Source organism: Trachinotus anak, unplaced genomic scaffold, assembly GCF_046630095.1.
Source record: "Trachinotus anak isolate AG129_WGS33_773 ecotype Australia unplaced genomic scaffold, CSIRO_AGI_Tana_v1 ptg000003l, whole genome shotgun sequence".
Taxonomy (NCBI): Eukaryota; Metazoa; Chordata; class Actinopteri; order Carangiformes; family Carangidae; genus Trachinotus; species Trachinotus anak.
In genome coordinates, this window is record NW_027273854.1 from 7,202,421 (window position 1) to 7,228,238 (window position 25,818).

At 41.2% G+C, this 25,818-nt stretch overlaps 1 protein-coding gene across 7 annotated transcripts; it reads left to right on the plus strand.

The window, feature by feature from the left end:
- On the plus strand, window positions 1-25,818 carry axin1 (axin 1). 7 transcript variants are annotated; one of them, XM_071470721.1, is made up of 11 exons: window positions 1-133; window positions 6,977-7,948; window positions 14,512-14,652; window positions 15,703-15,799; window positions 17,340-17,477; window positions 20,395-20,939; window positions 21,037-21,201; window positions 21,397-21,645; window positions 21,854-21,961; window positions 24,414-24,563; window positions 25,482-25,818. In XM_071470721.1, the coding sequence occupies exons 2-11, from the start codon at window positions 7,068-7,070 to the stop codon at window positions 25,606-25,608; spliced, it is 2,601 nt and encodes an 866-aa protein (XP_071326822.1). In that variant the 5' UTR covers window positions 1-133; window positions 6,977-7,067; the 3' UTR covers window positions 25,609-25,818. The 7 variants fall into 7 exon arrangements, with proteins under 7 accessions (XP_071326822.1, XP_071326806.1, XP_071326839.1 ...); XM_071470705.1 differs by lacking the exon at window positions 1-133 and adding an exon at window positions 4,532-4,686; XM_071470738.1 differs by lacking the exon at window positions 1-133 and adding an exon at window positions 4,532-4,686 and having other exon boundaries at window positions 21,040-21,201; window positions 25,482-25,748.

The following is a 25,818-nucleotide window of genomic DNA, read 5'->3' on the forward strand; positions in this document are numbered from 1 at the left end:
GCATTTCCCTTTCATGGAGAAGACAGGGATGTTACCATTACTGCAGACTGCTGTGTTTGATAACTGCACAATGGAATCCTCAATGACTGGATGTACTGCTGGAGGATGCGTGAGGAAGACAATCAGACTCAAGGTAAAATTTGTTCATTTGTATGTGAATGAGCATGTTCTTCAACCCGGTTTCCAAAAAAGTTGTAAATAAAAACAGAATGTGATAATTAGCAAATCATGTAAACCCATATTTGATTGAAAATAGAACAAAGACAACATATCAAATATTGAAATTCTGAAATGTTGTTGTTTTATGAAAAATATATGCTCTGTTTGAATTTGATGCCAGCAACATGTTTCAAAAAAGGGGGAACAAAAGAGTGGAAAAGTTGTGTAATGCTAAAAAAAAACCCAGCTGATTGAATATCTCACAACTAATCAGGTTAATAGGGAACAGGTCAGTAGGTGTATTCAATAGACAAGGCCGAAAACCAGTATTGGATGGCCGTGATCTTCAGGTTTTCAGGCAGCACTGCATTAAAAACACACACGATTCTACAGTAAAAAAATCAGTGCATGGGCTCGGGAGTTCATCGCTGCATCCACAAATACAGGTTAAAACTCTATCATACAAAGAAGAAACCATATCTAAACATGATACGCAAATGTCACTGGGGCCAAGCTCATTTAAGATGGTCTGAGGCGAAATGGAAAACTGTCCTGTGGTCTCACAAATCAAAATTTCAAATTCTTTTTGGAAGTCATGGACGCTGGGTTCTCCGGGCTACAGAGGAGAGGGACCATCCAGCTTGTTATCAGCGCACAGTTCAAAAGCCTGCATACGAGATGGCATGGGGGGGCATTAGTGCCCATGGCTTGGGTAGCTTGCACATCTGAGAAGACACCATTAATGCTGAACAGTATATTCAGGTTTTTGAGCAACATATGCTGCCATCCAGACAACATCTTTCTCAGCGAAGGCCTTGCATATTTCAGCAAGACAATGCCAAACCACGTTCTGCGCGTATTACAACAGCATGGCTCTGGAGTAGAAGATTCCAAATGCTAAACTGGCCTGCCTGCAGTCTAGACCTGTCACTCATTGAAAACATTTTGCACAATATGAAACAAAAAAATTCAACAAAGGAGACTCCGAACTGTTGAGCAGTTGAAATCCTATATCAGGCAAGAATGGGACTTTTAACTTTCAAAACTCCAGCAACTGATCTCCTCAGTTCCCAAATGTTTACAGAGTGTTGTTAAAAGAAGAGGTGATGCAACACAGTGGTAAACATGCCCCTGTCCAAACTTTTTTGAGACTTGTTACTGGCACTAAATTCTAATTGAGAATATATTTTTCATAACATAACATTTCAGCATTTCAGCATTTATTTATGATATGTTCTGTTTTCAGTTAAATATGGGTTTACATGTTCACGTATGTTAAAACAACAGAATGAGTTGATCTGCAAACTGTAAACAGAGGGAACGGTCACATCCTTAGTTCTAAGTCTATTTTTTCATAGTTTAACTTTTCAGGGTTATTTGTAGGGCTGAAACTAACGATTATTTTCATTACCAATTAATCTGTGGATTATTTTCTCAATTAATCAATCAGTTGTTTGTCTATAAAATGTCAGAAAATAGTGAAAAATGGCCATCAACAATTGTGATGTCTTCATATGTTTAGTTTTGTCCGACCAACAGTCCAAAACCCAAAGATATTTGATAAAACACTCAGAGCACCAGAAAATATACACATGTAAGAAGCTGGAACCAGAGAATTTTGGCAATCTTTATCAAAAAAAAAATTTAAAACAATTTATCAATTATCAAAATAGTTGCAAATAAACTTTCTTTCAATTGACTAATAAATAAACTGAATAATTGTTGCAGCTCTAGTCACTTGTATAGTGTGTAAGTATAATGAAACACAGCAGGGGGTTGTAAACAAATCAGTATCATGAATGACGTCATGAATGATGCTGTGATATGTTTTAAAGGGCAGACACATAGAAGAAATCCTGACTTTTGACATCTGTGTTGTGAGAACACTGAAATGCTATAGAAAATTACAATAATATTGAAGAATAATAGAAACATGGTAGATACAGAGAGAAATAATTGATGCTCTAAAGAAAAACTGTGAGTGTTTGAGTATCAGGATGCTTACATTTTTGCTGCCCAAAATCAATTTTGCCCTGAGGAAGCTGAAGTGTGTTGGGTCTTCTCCATCTTTAATGTTGCTGGCATGAATATTGTAAGCCCTGTGTACATTTCACACTTTAACAGGTTTCTAGATGTGAGCTGGCAATTCAGGTGATATGATGAGACAGAGTGTGAAATGTATATTCCTGTTCAGTCTGAGGCTCTTAAATGGTTTGGTGTAATTACATGATCAAATGTGTTTATGTTTTTATGATGTTCCACCGGCCTTTCATCTTGGACTCAGTAAAAGCGCGTGACTGCTCAGTGATTGCCTGGTATGAAAGCACAGAAACTGACAACAGCCCGTGTTTCTGTATTTGGTCTGTCCCGTAGTCTTTGTACTGTGAAGTCATAAAGTAATAATGTTCAGTTGAACTGAAACATTACCGCATGAAATTCACTCCTTCAAAGCATCAGTACTAGTTGCAACAGCATATAAAGGCTAATTATTGTTGTCCTGTGTAACCATTTTGTGACTTCTTCTCAGCTGAGCCATCAAAATAAAGATTTATTTTTTCTAATTTTGCAAGATGGCATGATGATGGCATAATGGCTGTTTCTAACATTATAATGCATATACAGTAGAGGTATGTCACTCATAGCTTGGTTTTCATCATATATGTATCATATATTGTATTGATTATATATATATATATATATATATATATATATATATATATATATATAAACCAGACATAAAATCCACTGCACATTTTTATCAGCCTGGAAATTACAACAGAATGATCTATGTTGTGTGAATTAAGCTGGTGTACTGCCACTGCTGGTCAGTTATTCATTTTGTGTTGAAGAAAAATATCATAACTCATTAACTTATGGAGTTTCCCTAAGTTTTGTGCAGGTATTTACTGCTTGTCAGCTGTTCTAGTGAAACTTCCTGGTGGTAAAATTTATGATAAAGGCTTGCCTGCATGCACCATCTACCAGGCAGAGTACAACTTGTGCCATGGTAAGCTGATTTAACTGATCAAAGCACCTTCAGCAAAGTAATCAGTGAAGTCATCTCGAGCAGTCTTTGGTTGGAATGAAACGTGCAGACTTTCAGCCTCCAAAGCACATTGTTGTCCAACCTGCTCTATAAACACTTTCCACCTTGAAATGGTGTTGCACTTGTAACAGTGAAATGGTAGATGTGCACTTTATATGATGTATATGGGGTACTCCTAGCTGCTTGTCAGTGGTGGAAAAAGTACTAATACCTTTTACTTAAATAAAAATAGCAATAACACAATGAAAAATCTACTGAAATTTAGGTCAATGTAAGCATTTTTTGCTGACATTAACTTTGTCAGGATGCAATGAAATGCAGTGGAGTAGAAGTATAAAGTAGCATAAAATGGAAATACTCAAATAAAGTATAAGTACCTCAAACTGTACTTAAGTACAGAATAGTGTATGTATTAGGTTATATTCCATCATTGTTGGTTACACTGTTAATGTAAATATAAGATGTGGTCAAAGCTTTCCCAAGACATATAGGACCTTTAAAGGGGCACTCCACCAATTCTACTCATGAAGTTCAGTCTACCCATTATGATGTGTACTACTTAGTAAGTAAAAAAAACCAAAAGAAAACAAACTTATTTTAGACAATAAATTTATAATGAAAAACTTGCATCAAAAACTGGGGAATGGCTTTTGAAATCCATGAATATTCACCAGGCAGGGGAAGTCTAAGGAAAGATGTTAATGAGTTGCATTATGGGGAATGTAGGATACAGGATCATTTTTTTTAAACTTGATCCTTACTATAGATTAAAAAACAAACATGACTAATTCTCTGCTGCTTCAATTTTGTCCTGCAAGTCTACCAAGTTAATGGAAATACAATACCAAATAGCTGGAGTACACCTTTAAACTTATGTAGGCTGTAAATCAGACATGATCAATAAACTAATTTGCATTAACACAGCCATTTTTTTTATCATTTATACAGAGCATATATACAAAACACATACAAGAATGTCTGTACTTACTTTGAAGTATTGAAAAAAGTGATTATTTCTTCGCCCAATCGAGGTTATTGGTTCGAATGAGGTTATTTTTTTTTTAATTTATTTGTTTTTTAGTCGTGAGGAATCAAATGATTTTGAATGTCCATATGTCTGACCATATTTCTGTGCATTGTAAATTCAAAAAAGCATGGAAGGGAACGGCAACCTCTTTTTCAAGATCTTCATTTTAACACTTGAGAAGAAGAAAAAAAAAAAAAAAATCAGTGTACCACATGTACCAAAACTAAACACTGGTAATTTGTGTAGTGAACGGGCGAGGCGCTGTGCCTGCCTCATCTGCTGTGCAGCCTGGGCTCCGCACAGACACTGAGAGACAGCCATGGAGAGGTGGAGAGCGGACTGTTTTCTTTGTTATTTTTAAAGTCTTGCGGTTCGCAACTATGACACAGTTCGCGGTGACTTGTGCCGGTCCAAATACCCGATGCACTCGAAAGCTGCAAGAAGATTTTCACCGGTTAAGTATATGTCACTTTTTTTTTTTTTTTTTTTTTTTTTTTTTCTCCTCCTCCCCTCAGCTCAGAGATTGGGATTGCGGTAGTCGGGAGATATGTGCCATCGCTTTGCTGGTTCTAAGTCTATTCGGAAATTGATGTGGGATCCCCTGTGTGTCCTCTGACGGTAGGGGAAAGGTTGGCGGTCGTCATGTTACTCGTTTAGTTTAGCGGCTGTAAGCGGATACTGCACACATTTCAGAAAAAGGTGAATAGTGTGACAAAGTTGTGCACTTGTCGGTCGGCTGCAGAAAGGCCTGGCTCTCTCTCTATGTGTGTGTGTGAGTGTGTGTGTGTGTGTGTACGGAGTTTGTTTCGGGCTCCCCTCCCCCACTCGCCGCTGCTGTTCTGCTCATTCTGGAGAGGCCAAGACATGAATGTGATGAGAGGGTCACTTCAAAAGGAACAAACTGATAGAGTTTCATTAATAAAAAAAAAAAAAAGGACGTTTCCTGAGCTCGGCGGAAATCAGGCCTGGACCTCTGAATATTCCTGTCAGGCCACACACCTGTGACCGCAGCACCGTCCATCTAAATATTAATGCGCCAACCGAACATCTCATACCGATGCATCATCATTGATTATAGGCAGAGAGGAGCTGTTTTGACCGGATGATTAATGCCTTAGCGTTTTAACTCCAGCGTTGTTAAATTAAATGTGACATTTGTCTGTATTAACATTTCCCTCATGATTATTTTCAGCCCCGCATACCTGGGCCTTATGCACAGTGCACATGCTGTTCACACTTTAGGACTGTGCAGAAAATAACACTGTTGGCAGTTTTGTCTACGCTGTCTTTGTGCAATCAGTAAAATCATTAGTATGTGCATTGGACAAGACAGAGAGTGGGTGTGCCCTAAAGGGAATGATGTGATGGTAACTATTAAAAAATATTTCTTGTGAAATCACAGATAGCTAAAGCCAGCCTTTTTTGAAATTATTAATTATTTTTTTAAAGACTTATTTCTAATCTCCAAATAATTAAAGTCAACTGTGCACAGAGCTATGAATAGGATAGTAATTCAGACTGAAGTGAGTGAAATGTATGTAAAATTTCTTTTAATTCCCCATTTACTATGACGTCTTGTTGTTATTGGTCAGCACTCACCATGATTTCGCCCTGTCCACAGCTATCAAGAAAGCAATTGGCACTAAAATGGTTAGAAACTCTCCTGGGAAGCTCAAATATAAGCAGTATGTGCAGTCAGTAGAGTTGGACTGCTGTGACTTTGCTCAGCAAGACAGCACAGGGACAATACATAAGGACTAGGACGTGTCCTTGAACAAGACATTCAATCCCTAAAATCATTGCATATGCTATTCTGCAGCCGACCTTTCACTGTGGTAGCAGAGGAAGGAAATGAGAGGAGGATATGACACAAGGATCAATAAAGTATTATTTGCAGTACCGCTCATATCAGCTAATAGTGGAGACACGAAGGCTCCTTCCTTATTGGGTTTCTAAACCTCAAGTGAATTTACCACTGTGATGATGCGCTAATGCTAATCTGAATGTAACTGGAGTAGCTGTGTAAAGTAATGATATGCTTATGCATATAAATCAGTAGGATATTACTGGATACTCCATTAACACTGCACCATATTCATCCTACTCCCTAGCAGAAAGCTGCCTCCAGACTATCAAGCCACATTAAAAGCCTAATGTTGTCAGTTTTACATTTTTGCGCAGTTTTGCAGATGCTGTGCAGAATCTGTGGTCAAAGGTGCCAAGTGCATGAACATGTCTTCAGTTCATTCTTGTGTTGTCTCTTGCGTTATTGTTGTGTTATTATGAGAATGTAATAACACAGCTGACATTACCAGCCTACCGTGCAGAACATGCTACATCTAAAAGTGAACCAGAATCTACATTATGGATTTAGACTGTTACAGTAACCTGTCTCACATTTTCAAATCCTCTGGATTTCTGCAGAATTTGCATTAATTTTAATGTTTAGCTGGAAACTTGATAAAAATGCAAACTGCACAGAATTCCCCAAAAATTCCCCACAAGGTACCGGTCCTCTGCTAACAGGGTCTATGGCACATAATCGATAAACTTTTTGTCAGCACTAGATGTTCAGTTGAATTCGCATGCACTTGGTATTTTGCTGCATAGACTTTTTTTGCCATTCAGTTCAGAATGAGTATTAAAATATCTTATAATAGTAGTTCCCTGTCAAGACAATCAATAGTCTGCCTGTCAGTGATGTGATGAAACTGCGTCTCATTATATATTTTTCCTCCTTGCAGGAGTGTTTTTGCTGTGGCATAAGCAGAGGTCTGGATCTAATAGTTGTGCAGTGTGGGCTCTACTGGGACGTGGTTTTTGGATGCTGGGACTATGAGCATAAGCGACAAAAGGGGCTACCTAGCAGACCTGGGAGGCAGCTTCACTGAGGATGCTCCCAGACCTCCAGTCCCAGGGGAAGAAGGTGAGCTGGTGTGCAGTGATGGACGCCAATGCGGCAACCTTGGCTTCTCCTCAAAGAGCGAGAGCCTCAAATGTGAGGCATCTGTGGCTACACCCAGGCGACCCGACTTGGACCTGGGTTATGAGCCGGAGGGCAGTGCCTCTCCGACACCACCCTACCTAAAGTGGGCAGAATCTCTTCACTCCCTCCTGGATGACCAGGATGGCATCCATCTGTTCAGGACGTTCCTGAAGCAGGAGGAGTGTGCAGACATGTTGGACTTCTGGTTTGCATGCAGCGGCTTCCGCAAACTTGAAGCCAACGAAGGTAACGAGGAGAAGAAAGTTAAACTTGCGAAAGCTATCTATAAGAAATACATCTTGGACAACAATGGGATTGTTTCCAGGCAGATCAAACCGGCTACTAAGTCCTTCATCAAAGACTGTGTGATGAAGCTTCACATTGATCCTGCAATGTTTGACCAGGCTCAGACTGAGATACAGACTATGATGGAGGAAAACACCTACCCTTTATTCCTCAAGTCTGACATTTATTTGGAATATACGCAGACAGGAGGAGAGAGCCCTAAGCTGTACAGTGATCAGAACTCTGTTTCTGGGAATGGAAAAGGACTGTCGGGTTATTTACCGACTTTAAACGAAGATGAGGAATGGAGATGTGACCATGAGTCAGAGGAGCGGCCAGAGTGTGACCCCACACCGAGCAACCGGCTTACTCAGAAGCTGCTAATGGAGACGGCACCACAGCGAGTTGCCAACAGTGCGAGATTCCAGGACAGTCACGAGTACAGGTAAATCCTCCCAGTAATCTAGAAAGCTTCACTTCAGCTCTAACTACACAGCTTTTCACTGCAAACTGCTGAACTAGAAATAAACCTGAAACCCCACACCACCATGAGCACTGCCTCCAGTTTGAAAAGAAATCAGAGTGTAGCACAGGAGACAGCTGAGATAAGAGGAAGATGGTGCGTGAGGTGAATCTAAGTTAACTCACCATTAGAAGGCTGAGGAGGTGTTTTCTTTGTTTTGTTTTGTTTAGGAAATAATGTGTTCTCCCATTGGACTGGGTTCTGTAGTGAAACAGCTCAACACTATTTTGTTTAAAGAGGAACTTTCTGAAATCACTGTAGTCTTTGCCCTCCTCTTCTTCTTAATGTGAAGTCTTTATTTATGGGAAAAACTATTTCTTTTTTCTGTAATGAAATGACCAGCTCATTTTTTTATATTGCTGACTAGTCAGATTTAAGAGCTGTTTCTCTGATTCTGGATTTTTAAGCCACACTATGATACATTAATATGCACCTCTGCTGTGAACTTCTTATTGCACCATGTAAAATAAAAAGCCCTGTGCACTTTAAAGGCAGAAACATACTATCTTTTATGCTCTTATGCATCAGAATCAATATGAAAGCAATGTTTTATCTTCACTAAATTGATGTAAGACACTCAACTGACAAATACTGGCTACAACTCTGATAGTTTAGAAAGTTTGTGATTACTTTGGACTGTTTGCTGCAGTGCGGTGGTTGACTGTGTTCAATCTGTGGTATCCATGCTTTGAAATGCTTTTCATTTTGTTCCGTCAAAGTAGACTTAACCAGATGCTGTTATAATCTCTGCAGTGCTCAATCTGCTGGTCCCTGACTGTTTGTCCTCCTGTGATGACTGAGTCGTCTGCATTTTTTTGGCACTTTATGATTCTGGCAGAAGAAGTTAATCGTGGCTGGTATTGCTTACACCTTTTAAAGTGCGTGTGTTTCATTATGGCAAAATGTATGTGTGGTACAGCAGGAACTCCAACAGAGTCAGTTTTGCTTTCTCTGGCAGGTGTTAATATGTCTGTGGGTGGATTTTTTTTTTTTTTATCACCACAATAGCGTCACAGCCTTTCAAGATATAGTCACGAAAGTTTACAGGTGTGTAATTGAGATCCAACTGAATGTCGACTTCAAAGATGGGTGTGGTGGGTGTGGGCCGACCGAATACTGAGTACTTATGTAATAATGTAGTAATAATCTTGTAATGACTACTGAGCACTCGAGTCAGAATGTCAACATGTTGACAGGTGTCATGGAGGTATTGAATTTGATGCTGCTCGCCACCGAGGCTGACCAGCTGCAGGAGAGGGAATGCTGGGGGGGCTGTGGAAAGATGTTCATCAGAACATGCAGCCTAATTCCTAACAGCCTCCAAGAATATTGGTGATTTTCATTGCAAGCTCTTAGCGAAGCATGAATGTTACATGCCAGGTGTTGTAGTTTTCTTGGCTTTAAAGAAGCCGATTCACCGAAAATGAATTTGGTTCCAGCTCTTAAATATGAAGATTTTATGCTTTTCTTTCTCACAAATAAAAATAAAATCTTTGGGTTTTGGAGCAACAAAACAAGACATTTTTAAGATAAATTATAAAGGTGTTACTATTTTTTGATGTCCTGTAGAAAAGACACTCGTAAAAAAAAAAAAAAGAGTGAATGGTTTTAACCCGACATTGGTGCTTTGCATAATTTACACCTTTGACTTTGAGATGATTAACCATCATTTTGTCTAAACATGCCCTTCTTTTCACTCTGAGGCAGTTGATTCATCAGTGCAGCTACATGTTATCATGCACCTAGAATAGATTTGAATGTCTCAGTGGGACAGGTCGTTAAGAAGAACAACACCTACTTAATTTTATATATTTACTTTTTTATGTTAATGTATTTTTTTTAAATGTGGAACTGAAACTCAAACAGAAGGAGTCGGCCATGTTGATCTCCTCAAGATAAGAAATAACTCTAGGTGTTTTTAACCAGTCGGACCAGTCGAACAGACCTGCTAGTTTTAATTTGGCCTTTCTTGTCTTTCCTAAGGTAACTTTATCCTGTAGGTTGCATGTAAAGTGATGTTTAACCAATGCGCAGCTTGCACCATGTGACAAAAATAGAGATGATAGAAACATAGTGAGATGCAAAGTGGAAAAGAAAGTGTCTACAGCATTTTTTTTTTCATGGAAGACATTTTGACACAGGTGTAAATAATAAAAGTAGCAAATATTGAATTATCTTGTAGGAGCTATTTGTAAGTTTTGCTATCGCTACATAGCCAGCGTTAGCATTAGCAGCCGTTTACTTACCAGTCTAGAAGAAACGTTGCGAGCTCAGCATCAGACTTCATTCCTTTACTTGCCGAGAGCTGTCTCCGGCAGTGGAAAGCAACGCTAATGTTAACTCTTCTCTCTGTCATGTCTTTATTTCCTACTGAAGTTAGCAAGTTAGCTAATCAGCTAGCCCCAGCCTGTCACGTCTTTTTCCGATAGCGACTCACGTTAGCCTCCAATCTGCCCTGAAGACGTAGCGCCGTTCAGAGGGCGTATCATAACACATTATAAGCTCTTTTCAAGCGACAATCACCAACCCTTGCTCCCGGCAGGAAACCACGTCAGGCAGCAGAGAAAACTTGCAATTAGTTCCTTCAGGCTGCTTTAGTTCATGGTCCTGGTTTTGTGCAAGGCTGCCTCACTGTCACACTGACCTTGGGTGTACCAGAGCCCTCGTCAATGTGATTAGAAACACCTGTGTGAGTCACGCAGGTTGTTCATGGCAAATTTCTCTTGGGGAAAAAAAAAACAAAACAGCACTTTATTTTTGTTTGAGTTGACCTTTGATAACAAAGGTTGCTGGTTTTCCTTAACGTCAGGGCAGCTTCACATATAATGAAGTGGAAATAATTTATAGATTTAGTCTTGCAAAAAGGAAAGACATTATTATTGAGATTCCATTAGGGAAAACGGGACCTGGTGGAAGTGGTAAATGTGCTGCTGAATCTACTGGTTAGCAAATGGGACTGTTATTTGGCCATTTGAATGATATTATGTGCTTGGAATCTGTCTAATACACAACAGCCAGCAGAATGACAGAAAAAAACCAGACAGTGTTTAATTCTATAGGGCTCTGAGTAATCAGCCTGAGCAGACTGTGCACGCTTGTTTACTCTACACACACGTGATCCTCCAGCATAACAAACTGTAATGATGTTAAATGAAAAGAGGCATTAGGAACTTGCTATAATGAAAGATCAAAAGAAATCATAAGTAACTGCTCACTGCCACAACTTAAGTTATATCACTTCTGATTCAAACTTGTAGAGCTTGTTATATCTAATGACGTTATATCTCCTACTCAGAATTAAGATTGCCTGCAGTAAAAAAAACATCCAATAACGACTCAGCTTTCAGAGGTGACTGGTTCATTTTGAATAGTCAATCCAGCAAGGAAAATTCAGGACCCGCCAACATCATCACGGATATTGTTTAGTTTATAGCAATGATCCACAACAGAAGGATTGTAAACACAATATTTGAACCTCTACTGCTGCGGCACCAGAGGATGGACAGGGATTCACTCAAGCCAACAGGCAGACAATATTCCAGTGCTGTACGGGCAGTGGAGACAGAAAAATCCTGATTACTGTTTGACCAGTGAAAGTATCATCAGACCTGCTGCAGATGTCTGATACCTTCTCCATCCTTTCTTTCTATGGTCTAGTCTTGTTGTGTCTCAATACATTCTCCAGCGTTTGCATGCAACTTTTCTGGTTAATATTCACAAAACACACGATGACTCAAATACACGTTTATACAAGATTTATTTAAAAAGTAAAATATAAATCAATCTAACCAAAGGCAGTTTTGTTGGCGTTCAACGTTTGCGTGGAATCTCCACGAAAACGTACGAGAAAAAAGACAAACTAAGCACCACAGGCATTTCAGCCATTTGAGTTTTATTTTCTCATCATTATTTCAGCAATCAAGCGTTTTGCTGGAATTACAGAAAGAAACACTTAATTTTTTAAACAGCTTTCCAGCCACAGCCTTTGGGTTTTTATCAAACTAAATTTTACATCAGTTGTGTCTGATCTCTGCAGAGACAGGCAACAAAAGACATTAAACAGTCTTTCAGATCAGCTTTTAAAAAAAATCAAATGACTTGAAAGAGAATGACCTGTACATGTATTAATGTGAGCGAGATTTTTGAAATGTGAACATGTCTGTTTTGTTCTCATTAAAGTGCGATGTGTACTTCAAAAGCAAGACTTCATTGGCTTTGTAACTTTAGTAAAAGTTGTTGTTGCCTGTGAGTGATCTGATCTGATGAGGACTTGCATGTTAGAAAAACAGTACAGATAAACAATTGTGTTACTGCTCAACTGACAGTTTACATTCTTATGTCACGTCTAGAAGAAAAGCTCCGGACTCAGTTTTTGGAGTCAAAGCTTGATCATTGATAATGTTGAGTTTGGAGTCAGAATGTTTGTTTGAGAAAAGGAAATAATACATTTTCCTTTTTTATAAGATTTTTTGGGCATTTGCAAACCCAGCGATATCTTAAACAACTGAAACCCTTTTTGTTGTAAGTTGAACAAATGAAACCCACACTGTGGTCAACAGAATACAGTGTGAGTACACTGACGGTGTTAAATATGTCCTAAAAGAATTATTTAAGGCCAGGTTCAAGTTGGTCTTAAAACAATAATCAGGTGTCCATGTGGATGTTCTGTGGATATCTTGCATGAACCTTCTCATACGAAGATATGCTGTATTCAAACTGATACTAAGCCCGACCCCTGACGGTGCATTTATTGTAGTCGGTCATGAGAATTATGAGACAGAGAAACTCGCTGCTGCTGCAATGCATGTGAATACAAAACAATAGGAAGTAGCTGTTGTTGTGGATTTACTCATGTAGATCTTGGGAGCATTTTATCAAAACAAAAAATAATAAATGGAGAGTGTATATGGAGTTTTGACTAATACTCTATGGCCTTTCCTTGAAAGCAAATATACTTATGCTGTCTTAATTATGTGTAACCTGGAATTTTTAATCAGTTGGTGGTTTTAGTGTAACGAACATATAAATATTTAATAGTGGGATATAATGCAACAGAGATATGTGTGAAACAGCAACATACAGTGATGTAGAACTGGATCAGAAAGAAATCCAGTATTGAACCAAGTGAAGGTGGAATGATTTCACACGACTACTGAAACTGTGCTGAGCTGCTGTTATTTATGGTTACGAGAAGTTATTGTCGTCATTAATTGTGGAGGAACTGTGTGCAGTGTAGCAGGACGGCACTGCTCCAGGAATCATCCCATGTGTCGGGCACCAAATAACAGATTGCCTCAGAGCGACTTTTCATTCTTCCCCTTGTCATTTCCTCTCATTTCTCATTATCAGAAATGCTGCCACGTACAATCACAACTTGAAAAATCATTTTGCCGTAGACCCTAGCACTTTCTTTTTTTTTTTTTTTTTCTTATATTTGTTCCAACTCTTCACCAACCCTCCACAGAAATTATTCATTGTTGTTGCATGTAGATGCTAATGAAAATCAGTCGGTCACAAAGGTTTCATTTTGAACTCTGTGTGCTTCTGCATTCCAAACAGGGAGAACGCTTGGGATAAATGCTTCAGGGAATTCCAATTTGAATTAAGGAAAAAAAAAAAAAAGAGAGAGAGTGAGAGATGATGCCTAACATCTATAATTCATGTGTGCAAAGCCCTGTAAGAAATGTGTTCAGCAAAGTCAATGACTGAGAATATAAATGGTGTCAAATGAAGTTTCCCCATAATTCTGTGCATGTTCTCTGGAGGATGAAGCTGGCAGTTATACTCTGCTTTTCAATACTCTGGTATTGAATTTGGTGCTGCTTGCCACCGAGGCTGACCAGCTGCAGGAGAGGGAATGCTGGGGCAGCGGGGGGGGCTGTGGAAAGATGTTCATCAGAACATGCAGCCTAATTCCTAACAGCCTCCAAGAATATTGGTGATTTTCATTGCAAGCTCTTAGCGAAGCATGAATGTTACAGGCCAAGTGTTGTAGTTTTCTTGGCTTTAAAGAAGCCGATTCACCGAAAATGAATTTGGTTCCAGCTCTTAAATATGAAGATTTTATGCTTTTCTTTCTCACAAATAAAAATAAAATCTTTGGGTTTTGGAGCAACAAAACAAGACATTTTTGAAGACAGCACTTTGCGATGTGATAAATTATAAAGGTATTACTATTTTTTGATGTCCTGTAGAAAAGACACTCGTAAAAAAAAAAAAAAAGAGTGAATAATCCTCTGGCACAGTGCTGAACATATTAACTGTGACAGACAAACATTTGGCTTCTGCTCAGATTTTTTTATTGCAATATCCAACTATTCATCATGAAACAATATTATATGTCAGGATTATACCTCAGAGCTTTACACTGTCTTTGTAATTGTGTTCTCACAAGCACGTCTATCGTCTATCACGTCATGGTGTGTTTCAGTAAATGACTTCATCAGCACTTCTCAGCACTTCCTGCATTTCTTCCTCTTTTCCAGGCATGCACCATGTCGGGAGCCCATCAACCCGTACTATGTCAACACTGGTTACGCTATGGCTCCTGCCACCAGCGCCAACGATAGTGAGCAGCAGAGTATGTCCAGCGACGCAGACACAATTTCCCTCACCGACAGCAGTGTGTATGTATTTCCTCATCTCACACACACACACACACACACACATACATGCACTCACATATATACAACACACTTGACAGGACTTGACAGACAGGACCCAAGTCTCTGCTAAGTATTCCCAGTTGTAATTTAAAAGGAAAGCATGTCCTACAAGTTTGCATTGCTAGAAGACAGAAATAAAGGTTTAATTGGCTTCAAAATTCCACTTCTTGCCCATTTACCCTGTGCTCAAACTTTACAACATGTGCAGCAACTAAAGTCCCATCTGCTCATTAGCCAAACCAGTAAAAGCTGTTAGAATTGATCTCTAATGCTAATTAGGAATCCTACAAACACTGTGGTAGCAGACAGAAAGCCATGTCTGATAGAATGTATCTAAATGGAAATCATAACCTACTGACCTCTTTTAAAAACATGAGGCAGATTTTAGATGTTTCCATAATGATTCTTTATAGTCGCGGTTCTTCATTTGCAGCGAACGAAGTGAATGTTTTTTTCAACAACTTTTGTCAGTCCACAAGCAGGAGAGCCAAAGGCAACGTACCCTACCATATGGGATCACTTGAAGCAGGACTTGTTTTCCAGTTGCCAGGCGTGAAACCAGGCATGTGCTGGTGAAAAGAAGATTTGAAAAAAAAAAAAACAACCTGTTTTAAAGGTACAGAGATGGCACAGGCAAATTAAGCCACAGAAACTTCAAAGCTCGCACAACTGGACTAAAATGTGTTTGAAGCCGAATGGATTAGAGGCTGTTATCAGCTAATTGGTCCAGAGCTTCCAGCACAGGAGAGTGTAAAAACCCAGCATGGCCAATGCCACATGGAATTACAGACTCACGGACGTGTGAACATGTAACTGTAATCTGCCAGACCACTTGTGGTGTAGGAGGGACACAGTAAGCCTGTGAGAATACCTGTCCTGCACTGATTAATCAAGACTTACTAGGTGTTCGTTTTTAGGCAGAAATGCAGCGAAAAGCTCTCAACTTCAAAGCTGCCTGTGTTGTTTATTCATGGGGATGTTTTATGAAAATGTCTTTGTTGTTAATTCTAGAGATGGGGTACCACTCCACAGATACCGCAAACAGCATCGCCGGGAGATGCACGAAAGCGCCAAAGCAAATGGGCGAGTGCCACTACCTCATATTCCAGTGAGTTATTCATGGGTTATTTCCCTCTTCCTCTCTCTGTCTGCCTCTACACCTCTCTCGCTCTTTAACTGTCTGTCTCTGCCTTATTTTCCTCCGCTTCCACCACCGGAGATGTGCATATTTAAGCTCTGCTCTGTCGCAGGGTCTGTGATGGAATATAAGAATAGCTGATGGTGAAAGAGAAGGCTGTCTAAATGCAGCTTGATGCTTTCATAAGCTGTGTGTGCTGAAGCCTAGCAGACATGAATCCTCCCCTGTGACAGCCTGATGCCTCCCTTTGCAGCTTAGGCTGTCTCTTGGTAGGAAAACCCCGGCCCTAATTAGGCCGTGGAGTAAGGAGTCAAATTAAAACTCCACACGTAGCATCCTATTAGGATGCATGAATTGGCTGTATAGTAGAGTACAAATCCCCAAAGCATAACTCTCACGTTTCCCTGCCCCAACAAATTAATCATGACTGCACTTCAGTGGCAATAAGAAGATTGACGGGGCTTTTGGGTTGTTTTTTTTTTTTTTTTTTAAACGTCACTTTGTTTTTCAACCCTTTCCTTTTTCTTTTTTAAATCATAAACTGGTTCCAAATCAAGGGTTAACAGCTTTGAATTGCCAGTGCAGTGCAGTAACTCGTGCTATCAGGAGAGGAAATAAGTGTCACTCGTGCTCTTAATAATGAGATTATGCGTCGTTTAAAATTCTGCTTCATTTATTATCCTCCCGTCTTTAGAACAGAAGGGTCAGTGTCAAATCTAGGTTGAATTCTTTTTGCAGTAGACATCCGTATCAAATGGATACACAGTGGAAACGGCTCATGGTGGTCACGGTTACACTGATCAGCTGCTTATATGGATCCAAAAGCTCGTTCCTATACAAGTGTTGTTAAAATAATTCACTGCCATTAATCAGATAGTCTGATCACAATGTTTGTTTGTGGTTTTTTCACCTATGACAATGTATGATAAAAAAAAACTGCGTACTTCTGCCAGCTGTCACATGCTAAGGCTCGCTTCTAAATTATTTGTACAAGGTGTTTGGACTGCTAATGTATAACCACAATCTGTGCCTGTGTGTGTGTGTGTGTGTGTGTGTGTGTGTGTGTGTGTGGGTGCGGGTGCGGGTGCGCTTGTTGTGCACACTTGCACACCATGTGATATCTTCACCGCTGTGGCTCAGTGACTTATTTGCCCTCCTGTTCCTCCTCTGCTGGCGTTTTGGGACTTTTACAGCGTGTAATTGTCGTCCCCGCTCTCTCACAGCAGCAGGTGTGGCTACGTGAGTGGAGTGTAATGCTTTCAGTTTATTTTATTTTATAAATAAAGAAATAAAAGAAATAAAGAAAAAAATGTTGGTCATAAATAATCTATAAGCAGTTTCCGCTGTGGTTCTGTTATGGCTTCGGTGGGAAGTTCAGCTCCAACCTCTTGCTCAAAGTCACAGGCAGAGGGTACGGGAAGAGTCAGCGTGGTAAAACTGCCCATATGGCAGCGACGGTAATGCAGCGGTTGCAAAAAACACACTTACAGTATGGCATTTCTTCCCACAGCGCACAAACCGGATTCCAAAAGACATTCATGTGGAGCCAGAGAGGTTTGCTGCAGAGCTGATCAGCAGACTGGAGGGCGTGCTGCGGGAGAGGGAGGCTCAAGAGAAACTGGAGGAGCGACTGAAGAGAGTTCGACTGGTATGTTAGCTTCGTTTTCTGCACCGGTGTGGACCGTTTGAGGCACAACCAGGGCCGCTGTTGTGTTCATTTGGGTTAAGGTGTGGACACGGGAGTGGCAGCAGTGTTTGACAGTGGAGTGGCCTCCTCTCAGGGAACAGGAAGGCACATGTATGCTAATGCTCTCGGATTTTCTCGTCTTTTGCTCAGTAAAGTTTTACATTCAAGTCAAGGTAGGGTTTTGAATGTTACTGCCACCGTGTTCAGTCTGGTGACACCAGCTGAGTAATGTTAGTAGCTGGAGGGGGGAAGAAAATTGAAGTGTGAATCCTTTAAGTAGAAGCAGTTTCATCACTTTTGCCCAATAAATCGATTGCATTGTCAATAAAATGGTGGAAAGTAGTGAAAACATTCTAATTTCCCAGAGCTCATGGTGCCGTCGTTAGATTTCTAATTCTACATATATGACCAATTTTTTTTGGATAATTGACCAAAACAATAACTGATCATTAAAACTGCTACAGAATCATTTCTGGCAAGTGAATAAACTTGGCTCTAGAACAGATATGACAAAATATGTGTAAAGGTTCTGGTCAAAAGTCTTTCTTTAACATTCACTGAATAAATAATGACCATAGATAGTTGCATAGCAGACTGTTGGTTGAGGAGTATCAGTAGGTTCCACCAAAGCCTGTTTTTAAGCGAGAAAGTGAGACGTGTGCCTGGCCGCTGGGCTTAGAGTTTCCACTAACAAAGGAGACTTAAATCCGTCTGGCCTTAATGAAATTAATGAGGCCAGCCATTTGAATGGGGAGTAAAAACACATGAATCATTTGGAGGATGCTGTCCTTGGCCTGTCAGCGATCTGGCTTTGTCCATCAGACGGATGGAGCACCTGCACACTCGCCCACTTGTAAGCCTGGAACAATGTGCCGCCTGTTTGATGTCACTTGAACGGTGATGAAATGTTCGCTGCAACCACAAATGCAATCTCCCGTCAGTACACAGAGCCAAGTATTAAGTCTCAAGGCAGATGATTCGTGCGGGTTTGGCCCCGAAAGGAGGGAAGCTGCCATCGCACAGTTAGAGGTTTGCTTTATTAAACCTGGAGGCAGGAAATGACTGCCTTCATCAAGTGATACTCTGTACATCTGGAGAAGGATGTGGACTTTGGGCTCAGCTTTTTCACCAGAACAGCAGCAGTATTAAAATGACGTAGTTATAATGCATGAAGAAATCTCTGCAGTATAAAATTGATGGTGTCGTTTTAAGGTTGGAAAAAGATCACGACGTGGCGAGGAGCTCTTTCTCACAGCTCTGTCACACAGTCCGCTAAGAATGAAATTCCAGCTTCGCCTAACATAATTCTTTGGAACAAGGGGCCCTGTAGTTCAGCTCAGCACTGGATAATTCACATACAACAGCAGCAGCGTGCTGCTCACATAAATGAATGAATGGCTGAAAGATCATGTGAGCGGGCTGTTCATCGCTTTGTCTGAATTTTTTTACTTAGTGTTTACAAGTTAACGGAGCGTGCAAGCATGTGCACTATTACTCATCATAATGAGAGGTGTGGTATTGTATAAAAGAGATAGCATATCATCTGTAAACCACCAGGAACCACCTAAGCTAACTTGTAGAGCATCAAATATCTGCTGTTATTTGCCGAAGATTTTTTTTTTTTTTTCTTTTGGAAAAGGAGGGAGCCAGTGGGAAAAAAAAATGTGCTGAAATGAAGATGTCACAGTTCCACGAATAACTTGCAGTGGGCTCAGCTAACGCAGATATCTGGATCTGCCGCAGAGACACAAAGACGCATGAGTTATTCAAAACATGCCAAAAACATATTTGGCTGCGTGCAGTGTCTTTCAGAGCCTTGCTTGAATTTAAGAAAGCAGTGGGGAACAGGGAAGTTCAGATTATGTAGGAACAGGCTGAGAATCCCTCTGTGCAGTCTTTGATGTGTTTTAAAGCAAATGGATGGAGAGCACAGGGCAATAACAAACTCAGCTTCTTTGGCACATTCACAAGTCAAGGTTTATTTAATTATTAACATCACTGACATAAAAAGTTTGTTCGTGAGCTGGCTAGAAAATAAAAGTGAAACCCCTACCTACTGTTGTCTTTCCACTGTACCTCTTTGTTCTCTCCCCTTCCTTCTCTCTCTGCCAAAGCGTGTCTAACTTTACACAGGACGCAGTTCAGATAAAAGCTCGGCCGTATGGTGCTCACTACTCCAGCTGTATCTAATACCGATAGGAAACATCGAGCTTAGAATAAAATGTTTGGTTCAGAATTTCATTTTATCATCATTTTTTTGCAGTAAACCCTAACCTGAGCAGTTTTATAGGACCGAATTTCTCCATCCACTGTTGTGTTTTATTTCATCACCACACGTCCTCCACTCCCTCCAGGGCCTGCTTATCAAAACCCATTCTGAATGCCTGCAGCAGCAGAGCCCATGATTCCCTCCCCCAGGGCAGATTCTGTCAGAGCGGAGGCTGGATGGGTTGCACTTGTCATTACATGAACAAAAAAAATAGTGCTGTGTGCGTGCACACTGCCCTGAATCGAACTGATAGTGCTGTATTGTTGATTTGTCTCCAAACCTCTGCAGTGAGAGCGAGGGCACATGGTGAAAATCTGCCATCTGCAGGTTGAAATGAGTACATCATGCACCCTTGTGAAAAAAAAAAAATACAGTTTTGTCAAATGTTTTTTGAAATAAATTGTTAAAAAAATAAAATGCATGTAGATATATTATAAAGGCTTAGTTTTATTTACATGTTGTATGGATTATTTATAGATATGCCTCCAGTATTCATGCCTGATCCCTGAAAATTGATTTTATTGTTCCAGATTTTTGTTTATATGATGATTTATGTTTTTTGATTTATGATGATTTGATTTCTGTTTTGTGTGTGTTTCTGCACTAAAGGAAGAGGATGGGGATGAAGTCATGATGTCCACAGCCACATCATTAGCCGGTCACAGACTCCCCCCTGGTGCTTATCCACAGAATTACAACCCCCGCTATGCCGACATCACCTACAGTGCTCCTTTTCTGAGAGATGCACACGAGGAGAACCCTGAGAGCATCCTGGACGATCACGTCCAGCGGGTCATGAAGACTCCCGGCTGCCAGTCACCAGGGACAGGGCGCCATTCTCCCAAGTCGCGCTCACCAGACAGTTTCCCAGCGGGCAAAGGGATGGGACTTGGAATGCCGCTGTCGTCAGGCCAGGTTAAACACACATCCCGGCACGGTGTCAAGGGAGAGACCAGCCACCTGTACCACCACAAACACGTGCACCACCTCCACCACACAGGCGTCGGGAAGCCCAAAGAGCAGGTGGAGGCTGAGGCAGCCATGCGTATGCACGGCAGCTTTCCCTGGGGCGTGGAGACCAGTCATTATGGATCAAAGTCCCGTAGCTACGCTGACGGCATGGGATCCAACCCCATGGAGCACACAGGGTATAGGTACGACACATTAAGCACTCATTGCTGTTGTGGCATTAATGCACCCACATTGCCTTTTTTCTTTACCTCTTACCAGTTGTTTTCTTCTGTTGCGCAGCAGCAAAGGTAGCGCACAGTGCAAAAGAGTGTACAAGAAAGGTGAGGACGTGCGGCCTTACGACACGCTGGGGTCTGGAGAGGAGATGGAGAAAAACCAGAAGATCCTTTTGTGGCTGATGGAAGGACAGAAAGAAATGGTTCAACATAAGAGGAGCCCGTACGGGTCAGTGGTGACAGTTCACTTTATGTCAGTGCGTTTTTGTCATCTTCTGTGCTTGGTCTGAGACATTACTGGTTGAGTTACCTTGGAGGAAAGCTTTCCTTCTCCATTGCAACAGTTTAGTTTGTCTGTTTTTTCCCCAGTTGATGTAAGAAAAGACTTCCACACACCCATGAGTGTGTTTCTGTCACATTTCAGGAGTACCACTGGGTCCAAGAGGGCCACAGGCCATGAGGGATCCCGTCTCAGCTCGGTGGAGAGGTCAGGCCCGGTGTACCCGTGTGTCAGCGCCCACCTGCGGAACAACGTGCAACCGTCTCACCCTTTCATCCAGGATCCCACCATGCCCCCCAACCCAGCTCCCAGCCCCCTCATCCAGCTGGAGGAGGTTTGCCGGCGGCTTGAAGAGGAGAAGATTAAGTCAGGAACTTTACAACCTAAACAAAGGTAAGTAGACAGACATTACCACGGTTACCTCTCCAGATAATCAGTGCAGTTTTTAACAGAATCTATTTAAGTTGATCTGCAGGGGAAGAAGGAGGACCTGTCCTCCTAGTCATTCTGTCTAAATGAAACAGTTGCCCTTTTGCTCTCTAGCCTGTGTGCTCCTTAGCGCCAGCCTGTGTCTAACTGCTGGGGTTGTTCGGTCTCTCAGGTATGTGATGGAGGTGATCCAGAGGGGTCGCACCGCAGTCAGGCCTGCACTGTTCCCTCCGCTCAGCGTGGTGCCCGCCGTTTCTGACAGCGAGCTCTCCGAGCCCGAGTATGTCCACTGTGTCTTACCAGTAACTTCTCCCACTATCTCCAAATTCCCCATCACTGGTAGTTTAGTCACCCAGGACCATGTGTGTTTGTTGAGCTGCCAAAAGAGACATTAATTTCCTCCTCTTTGTGCTGTATCCCATCCTTGAGGTTGTTTTGTCGTGGTATCTCATCAAGTTTTTCCTGTATTCATCAATGTAGGAACCAGCATCCACACACCCTTTCTCAGCTGAAGACGGCAGCTGTTACACTGCATGTTGCATGTTAAGCCACTGCAGGGTTCTGAGCAAACAATAATGTCTAAAAAGATGTCCAGAAAAAGGAAGACAATGGACATGAGTTTGGTTTCAACTTAATAAAGGAAAGTTTTCTTTGATTTTGACACACTGGGCAACCACTGAGAAAAGGTCATTTTCGTGTCCGTGGTATAAACAGTACAAATAATGAGGATCTGACTTGATGGTAGAAAACATATCAGATCTCTTGCTTGTTATTTCCCAGAAAGATGATCACAGAGGAAGTACAAGTGTATATTATCTGTGTTCACACAGAGGCCGGGGTGTTTTTTTTTTTGTTTTTTTTTTTTTTCTATGTTTTGTCAGAAACAGTTTCTGTTTGATGTTTGACTGCTGTCTCAGATGGGTACTTAACAGATGGAGGGGAGATGTTTAAGAGCCAGATGAAAGGCAGGTTACGTGGCACTGCCAGTGGGCAAAGCCTCCGGTCAGACCTGTGAGGACTGGGGTTCAGTCCTTCAGTACTCGGATCAAGAAGCCTGAACCTTTGAGTACCTCCAGTGTCCACTCTCAAAGATTTCTGACAAGGATGGCTGGGAGATTGGAATTCGGATAAGATGAAGGATGTTGGATTGAGTAGCGATAACAGCTAAAAAAAAAAAAATAGTAAAGCAAGGTTTATTGTGTTGATCCACACCAGGGGTGTTTATAGTCTGCAGAAAAGAGTGGGGGGTGTCGGCTGCTCAGGAGGGAGTGTCGTCCACTGATCAGAAGGTTGGCGGTTTGATTACCGGCTCACTGTCGAAGTCCTGTCCACCGGTGTGTGAATGTGTGTGTGCTGTCGGTGTAGGAAACAAAGCACCGTGTTAATGTGTGAATGCGGCTTGTAGTGTAAGGTGCTTTAAGTGGTCAGTAAGACTAGAAAAGCACTATGTAAGTGCAGTCCATATACCACTGAGAAAGTTTGCTGATTTAGCTGTCAGCAATTCCTGTTTGCAGTTTACCCGGGGACACGCAAACAACCGTCACTAAATCACAAATTACTTGGATGCTGCAGAAAACTCGAAAACACGATGATTCACTGGCAAGTTCTGCAGTTATAAGGAGCATCTTTCATATTTTCAAAGTGCGTTTACAGACATTTACTGTTGAGGGGCGGTGTGTGTGTGTGTGTGTGTGTGTTCAGTTTTGACTTGAGTTATGACTCTGATGAGGACTGCTTTTTTTTTTTTTTTTTGCACAAATTGCTATAATTGGGCGCTAAGGGAGAGTTTTAAAGTAACAGAATTGCTTCCATGAGCTGTGTGTCACAGCCGCTGCAGAGTTTTGAAAACCTTTCATCTGCACCAATATTAGAAACTGGAGACAGAAGGAACAAAGTAACACATTTTATCTCAGCAGCTGCATTCATCCAAAGTTCTGCTGTAATATCCTGTCATGAAAATGATAGCCCCCCCCCCCTCGTGCCAGTGCAGAATTGGCCACCTCCTGCATGTTGTCATCTTTCATTTACAGGACAGATGGATGTATTGCAGTGTGATATGGTGACTAATTGACATTCATTGAAATCACTCAGCGGTCTTTTAAACCCAGCCAAACCCAAACAACTGCACTGCTGGATACAACTGGGGGAAAATATATTTATATCTGATCATTTTAGTGGCTTGATGAGTCTCCGACAAGCCTGTTGCCCGCCTATTAACGTCAGCGCGAATTTGAGAAAACGTTATCTCATTGTGCATCGTGGCAAACCCAGGTCCATCGTTTTGTCCCTCTACCAGCCAGAGGAAGCCATTTAGTTGAACTGCTGAAAGAGACAGAGGCACTGTCGCCACAAACAGCTTCAGAATCGAGGCCCTTGTTGGAAAACACGATTTGAAAGTGATCCACTTGGTTCACACGTTACCACAGACTGTATCACAGGCACACACAGAGGTTAGGCCTTGTTCTTTCTAACATTTCTACTCTTCCCATTTGTTTTGACTTGCTTCCAGTGATTTAGTTTTTTTTGTAAAGCACTGTGTGATTTGAAGTTTGGCATCACCGTCATTGTTTCCCCTGTTATACAAGTAACTGTAATTCCCTTAAGCAAACTCTTATCTGTATGAACTTGTTCCAGATGATAATCTCCAAATTAGACCTTTTTTTTTTTTTGTTATGTGTATATTGGAAAGTTTCCGATTTTCTAAGTTGTTCTGTGTTTTTTTCCATCTGCAGACACAAAGCCAGTAAGAAGCAGCCGTCTGAAAACACTGTGGTGGCGTATTACTTCTGTGAGGAGCAGATACCGTACAGGACGTCGGTCAAAGGGAGGGTCGTCACTCTGGGCCAGTTCAAAGAGCTGCTAACAAAGAAAGGAAATTACAGGTGAGATTTATGGTGCTGTTTGATCACCGTGGATATTTATATGTCGAGCTGCATCACACCTAGTAAACTGAATTGAATGCGAGCAGGACTGCAGTAGGATTGCGTCATCTTTGAGCCTTTGAGCACAATTCGGATCACCTGGTGTCTGGTGATGTGCTTGTGAGAGAGAGAGAGAGAAAGCGGAAGGAGGGGCTGAGCGAATCAATGCGCTGCACTCAGCATACTTTAGAGATCTTTTATTTTGTTATTATAAGAAGTGTAAAAATATTTTCAGTTTATTTTCAGGGACAGTTTAGACTGTGGGGGGTCGCAACAGGTACAAGAGCAGTAGAGCAAGGGGAGATTGTCCACTAGTTATTCTATTACAGATGGAGTTGTTCTCTCAGACAGATAGAAAAATAAAAAAATGCTAAAATGAGTTGCCAAACATACTTTGGTGGCCACTAGTGTAGCTGAGCTTGTAAAGACCTGGATGTTCCTAAAACCAAAACCTTAAAATATCTTTCAAAATCCACTCAGGTGTGGTTTGGGTCTGTGGTTCGTGGAACTGGAACAGTGTTGTAATTAAAGGTCAGAATTTTTACTCAGGTGGTTTCAGCACTTTTTTGATTTCTCTGTGTAGATGCAATTTCAAAACTTCCAACGATGAAAGGCCGCAGTTCCTGCGTCGCTTAATTTTTACTTAACAATTTTTGACAAGTTAAAGAGACGTGATGACGTGCTCAATCTACTGATTAAGAAATAGTTTTATTATTTGCCTCCTAAGGGAGCAAATCTCAAATCTTAAAACTTGATGAACTCAAACTGGCTCCTGATGTTGTAGCATTTCGATGACTTGTCTTGCCTGCTGGAAACAGTGGAAGTGAAGGTCACCGCTTTTAACCTGGAGAGCTGAACTTTGTTCTTTGGCCTTTTCAGGTATTATTTCAAGAAGGTAAGCGACGAGTTCGACTGCGGGGTGGTGTTCGAAGAGGTGCGTGAAGATGACGCTGTCTTGCCCATCTTTGAGGAGAAGATTATTGGGAAAGTTGAAAAAATTGATTGAAGTACACGTTGAAGAGGAAGAGGTTGAACAGCCAGCGGGCGATTGGATGGTGAAGAGGAAGTGATTTGGGATGAAGAACAGAGGAGCAGAGAAGAAGGTGATAGAAGCAGAAGAGTTGAAGAGCGAAGCGGTGGTCACAGAGGGCGACTTGTGACTTTTTTGAGGCTGGGTAACTCCACTGCAGCGGCAAGAAAAAAAAGAAAAAAAAAA